General features: G+C 38.5%; 1 protein-coding gene across 4 annotated transcripts in view; it reads left to right on the top strand.

Annotated features, from left to right (window-relative positions):
• The window catches only part of cdm (importin-13-like protein cdm), a 117,671-nt gene that overhangs the window by 101,326 nt on the left and 11,345 nt on the right, over positions 1–5,000 (top strand). For all 4 annotated transcript variants that reach the window (XM_070118168.1, XM_070118167.1, XM_070118166.1 and 1 more), the window contains exons 4-12: positions 1–15; positions 180–264; positions 609–778; positions 890–1,024; positions 1,171–1,377; positions 1,523–1,702; positions 1,911–2,163; positions 2,322–2,503; positions 2,691–2,855. The exon at positions 1–15 is cut by the window's left edge and continues 138 nt beyond it. In XM_070118168.1, the coding sequence (XP_069974269.1) occupies positions 1–15; positions 180–264; positions 609–778; positions 890–1,024; positions 1,171–1,377; positions 1,523–1,702; positions 1,911–2,163; positions 2,322–2,503; positions 2,691–2,855 (1,392 nt within the window). The remainder of the gene's footprint in view (positions 16–179; positions 265–608; positions 779–889; positions 1,025–1,170; positions 1,378–1,522; positions 1,703–1,910; positions 2,164–2,321; positions 2,504–2,690; positions 2,856–5,000) is intronic.

The raw sequence follows: 5,000 nt of genomic DNA, 5'->3' as shown, positions 1-5,000 counted from the left end.
ATAATACCTGAGGAGGTATGTGCCACCTTTTTAAAGTTTATTTGTTCACTGTGAAATCTGTTTTTGTATTGTTCCCAGTTGCCGAAGAAGTTGAGCTGAAAGTGGCTTGTTTTATTCATATTTCATTCTTCTCTGATTTGTATGTTTGTACTATATATATATTTCCTCTTGACTTTCAGTTGGAAACTATGCAAGAAGCAATGAGTATCAATAGTAAAGACAAGCAGGTAATAACAGCAGCTGTGAGAAATAGCCATCAGTCAGGTAAGTGCACAATCACTTTCTCTTGTTGTATGTGTGTAGACTTTAGTTTTGAGATTCCTTCTCTTATTCTGTTTTTTTGCTTTTTCCTCCCATTTTAATTTTTTGGTACTGTACAATTTAGATGATGTGTATATGAATTATTAGTAGACAGAATTATTTTAATTATAACATTGTTTTGTTCTAATTCTTAACAAGTGAAGATTGTAGTGTCGGTATTACTAAAGTTTTCCATTATCAGCATTGTATTATGAGACGTGTATTTTCAAGGTAAATTAGACCAAACAATAGTCACAGTGTCTAACCTTAGTGAAAATTATTTATTTTTTTATTTTTTTTGCATGCAGTGCTGAGTTTGATCTCCCAAGTGATGCAAGCTGCACAGATCAGCAATGTGATAAAGGAAGTTGTGCTCAAGACTTTGAATGCGTGGCTCAAGCTCTCCTTGCCACTCTCTGAGACCAGAGACCTACTTGTGGCGTTAATACCTTACTCCAATTACGCTCTCTTGTGTGAAGTGAGTCTTTTGAATGTGATCGTCAATAATGTTTCTCTGTCTGAATTGATGTTTCCAATAATACAATTAGTGCTTGATTAATGAAGATTAATATTTTAAAAATCCTTTCAGCCTGTCATGGAAGCACTAAGAACTGCAGTGACTGATGTTGGTACTTATAATATCCCCAACACAGTGATGGACTTTGTCACACAGATGTTACGGTTGAGGCCTGTGCTGGAGGAGGCTCAGCATGCAAACGATGAGGTAAAACTGACTGGATTATATGTTGTTTTTTATATAAAATTGCATTCCTAGTATGCTGATTAAGTATTTGTAAGTAGAATGGAGATAAGAGTGTCTTTTAAGCTGTTTGTAGTACTCCACTACAGAATATACGGCTTCATTTTCAGAATACGGCATCATTGGTGTACAGTTTGTTTACCTCTGTAGTTGAATGCCATTCACGGCTATTGCTACAATGTGCCCTTCAAGCAGAGCACCAGGCAACGGTGGTGCAGGTAGTTGCACTTTTACTCCAGTGTGCAGCTACCCCTGGCCAGTACCCTACCGACGAGACTACCTCTAACATTCCCTTTGCTGTTTGGTTTACCATTCAGGTGAGTGCAGGATTTGATACTGATAATGGTGATGTGCTTTTCTGGAATGCATTTTACATGTATGGAGATGACATGCTTTTCTGAAATACATTTTACATGTTTGGAAGCTATGTTGCCAATATTGATTAGGTGTTATTACTTTCAGGATGATATTATGACATTTGAGGGAGAGCAGCAGGCAGAATTGCTTCAGCTCTTCCAGCCAGTGTACCTGAAATTGGTGGATACCTTCATCCAGAAATCCCTGCTGCCTCCAGATAATGCTCTGTCTGCAGAGGAGAAGGAAATGTTCCGTTGTTACAGACAAGACATCTGTGATACCTATGTGAGTGTTGGAAGAGAAGATAAATGTACATTTACTATTTTAAATGCGAATATATGAGCATATATTATGATTAACAAAGGGGTTTGATATATGTCCCAAAAGGATAAGTAAATGGAGCTTGAATCTGTTATGATTTCGCTGCAAAGCTCAGAAGAGGATTTAAAATGTATGATGAAAGTGGATGTTCATGTTGTTTTCTTTCCAACAGATGTATGCATATTATGTATTAAGAGGAGATATGCTGAGTCATTTAGAAGTTCATCTTAAGGATGCTGTAGTTAAAATGCAGAGTGACCCCACTGACTGGCGGTACTTGGAGGCAGTCCTGCATGCATACTCCTCTGTAGCTGAGACTGTTGCCGAAACAGATAACTTCTATGTGCCACGCTTCATTCAGAGTATACCTCAGATACCATTCTCTGATAATATTCAACTAATATCTGTGGCATTAACAACACTAGGTTAGTAACCAATACGTTTTAAGATTGTTTTAGTGAAATATGTCTGCTTATATGTATTAAATGGCATTTATAGAAAGTAATTTTTATTAGTGACATAGTCATCATGATGGAGTGAGTCCTTTGTCTGAAGTTTTATTACTGTTTGATAATTTCAACAGGAGCATATGCAGATTGGCTGAACTACCACCAGGATCACATGCACCATGTAATTCCCCTCATGGTGGAAGGACTCGTAAATGCCTCTCTTGTTGGGGCTGCCTCCCAAGCCCTCAGGGACCTTACGTTAGAGTGCCCTCTCACCATCTCTCCCTTCTCACAACCCATCTTGACAAGCTGTCAGGTGAGTTGGCTGCTCTGATGCCTGATGTATTTTGTTCATTGACTGTGTTAGAAGCACTTTTAGTAATGCTAGAGAGAGCAGTGGTTGAAAGGATATTCCAGAAATGTTGAAAATGAAAGTGTTAGTAGGAATTTACTGAAAATGTATGCAAGAATCATCTTCTAATTTTCATCACTTATCTAAACAGAGAGCACTGGAGCAGAGTCGACTGGACAGTGCTGAGACAGAGCGAATCATGACCATCATCAGCCGAGTGCTCTCTGTGGGCAAGGACCAGCCCACTATCATGACCTACCTCAATGCTACCCTCACTCCCTATATCTCACGTCTTAGTCAGCTAAAGGATCTCATGGTGAGTAATAGGATTTAAATTGTAAAAGCAGGGGTTGCAAATACATGACAAGCATTATAGGGGTTTGTGATGAGATACTGAAAGCATGTATGTATTGGTTAGGTACTAAATGCATGTGACCAATCTAGATTCTGGGAAAGATATTTACCCACTACTTCATTGGATCTGGGTGATGTAAACTTCTTGTCAAAAAAGATTGGGCTGTTGGATGGGTAACAGAAATGACTCATCATGGAAAAAATTAAGCTAAAAGGCAGGTGATATGAACATTTCACTGTGAGATGTGTTAGTGTGTGGCAGTTGACGGAGACTCTTTGGTGAACAGAACACTTATGCAAAGGTTGCTTCAGTGGGTCTTCAGGAAGTGGCACATTTGCAAGCTCCTGCAGTTTTTCCATCAGTCCAACAGGATCGTGCATACCATCTGTGAGCCACACCTGGGAAAGGACCATCTCCAGGGAGGACACTTATTTCCAAATGCAGGAACCTCTTGCCTGCCATTGCTGCTGATGCAGGGTGTATTGTGGAAATTGTATGAAAATAGCTATAGTGCAAACTAGCTGGATGTATATTATGAAGTCTGGTTAACAAAAATTGTTTACTATCATCTTGGTAAAACATTATTGTTAACAAACAACTAAGAAAACATTAAAAAATTAATCTACAAAAAGAGAATAGCATTACAAAGAGCAGGCAAGGAGTCTTGCTACCTTGCATGAGTGTACAAGTGGACTGGGCCTACAAGCCACATACCTAGGAGAGTTGCTGCTCAAGTAAGCTTAATGCCCAGATATTGGTCCAAGTGCGAGCTGAGCTGCAAGGCACTCAGACCCAACAAGTTACTCAGATTGATAGCCAAGAAATGGTTGGTTAGAAATGGTGTAGTGCAAACAGAAATCATTGCAGTAAATAGTGGAAATTTGTGTCCTGTAATGAAAGATGATATGAAAGAATTTAATGGTGGAAAAAGTATGGATATTGGGTTGTGAACAGTTAACACACTAGCGATGCTACATTTTCAAGCCGAAAAGAATATTTTCCGGGTGGCTTCAAAATCACGTGCCGCCTGTCATGGCCGAGAAAATCAGAGCGCCTGTCACGCCTAGTAATGTTTACTTTTCCGGGCGTCTCATATGTGGGACACCTGTCGTAAGTGGGTTAAGGAAAATAAGAACTGATTTCTTAAGTACTGTGAACTCTGGTGATTTCATGATAGTAGAAATAAAAAGTTGACTACTCTAAAGATCATTGAGAAAATGTGTATGTTCTGTAACCCTTGATGTCAGTTTGGTGTAATGCTACCCCCACCCCCTAAAAAAAGTAGGAAAGAAGAAAATTAGTCCCAAAAGAAAACATACAAGATTTAGAATCTTTGAAAAGTTCTGACCATAGGAATTAGGTAGTGATATTAACAAGATATCTTATATTGCTTTGTAAGCTGAAGAAAATGATTAAGAATCAAGGCACAAAATCTCTTTTACAGTTGGAAAGAAAGTGAACTCCATTTTTTTGTTATTGTTGCTGTGACTTTGGACTTGTAATAGATACAGAATGTGATGACTTACTGAAAGTATTCTTTTGATGTAATAGAAAGTGTTTTATTAGTTAGATTTTTTCTAAGATATAGATATTTCTCCTTTTTTTGTCTGACTGAATGAGGGATGTGTTTAGCCTCTCTGATCCAGATGAAGTGACTATCAAGTTGAAAAATAAATTGTTTTTAGGGGCAGGTGAGGTGACAGATGATGTCATGGGAAAAAATTGGCTGAAGACTAGGGTGACGGGAACATTGTGTCACGAGAATTTTGACTGAATTCCAGGGTGATGGGAAGGGCTACCAAGATTGCACAAAGCTCTTGGAGGGTGATTGGACTTGCCCCATATTATCTAGAATCACTGAGTAAATGACAGATATTCAATTTGTCAGCATTTCAGTGCTTGTCAGAAGTTCCCTCAGCAGTCACCCAGTTCTTGAGTTGCCTTTAAACAACACAGCTCTGGTGATAAGGGAGCTAAAGTTTTCATTTAGCTAGGGTTAAATTATATTACCCTTGTCAAGCTTTTGGGCAGTTTTGATCTGGATTTACACATTTCAGTGATGAATGACAGTATAAAAATCTTCAAAACATGTGAAGTTGTTCCAGT

Source organism: Penaeus vannamei, chromosome 41 (assembly GCF_042767895.1).
Source record: "Penaeus vannamei isolate JL-2024 chromosome 41, ASM4276789v1, whole genome shotgun sequence".
Taxonomy (NCBI): domain Eukaryota; kingdom Metazoa; phylum Arthropoda; class Malacostraca; order Decapoda; family Penaeidae; genus Penaeus; species Penaeus vannamei.
Note: the sequence above shows the minus strand (reverse complement) of the source record. Positions and strands in the feature narration are given on the sequence as shown.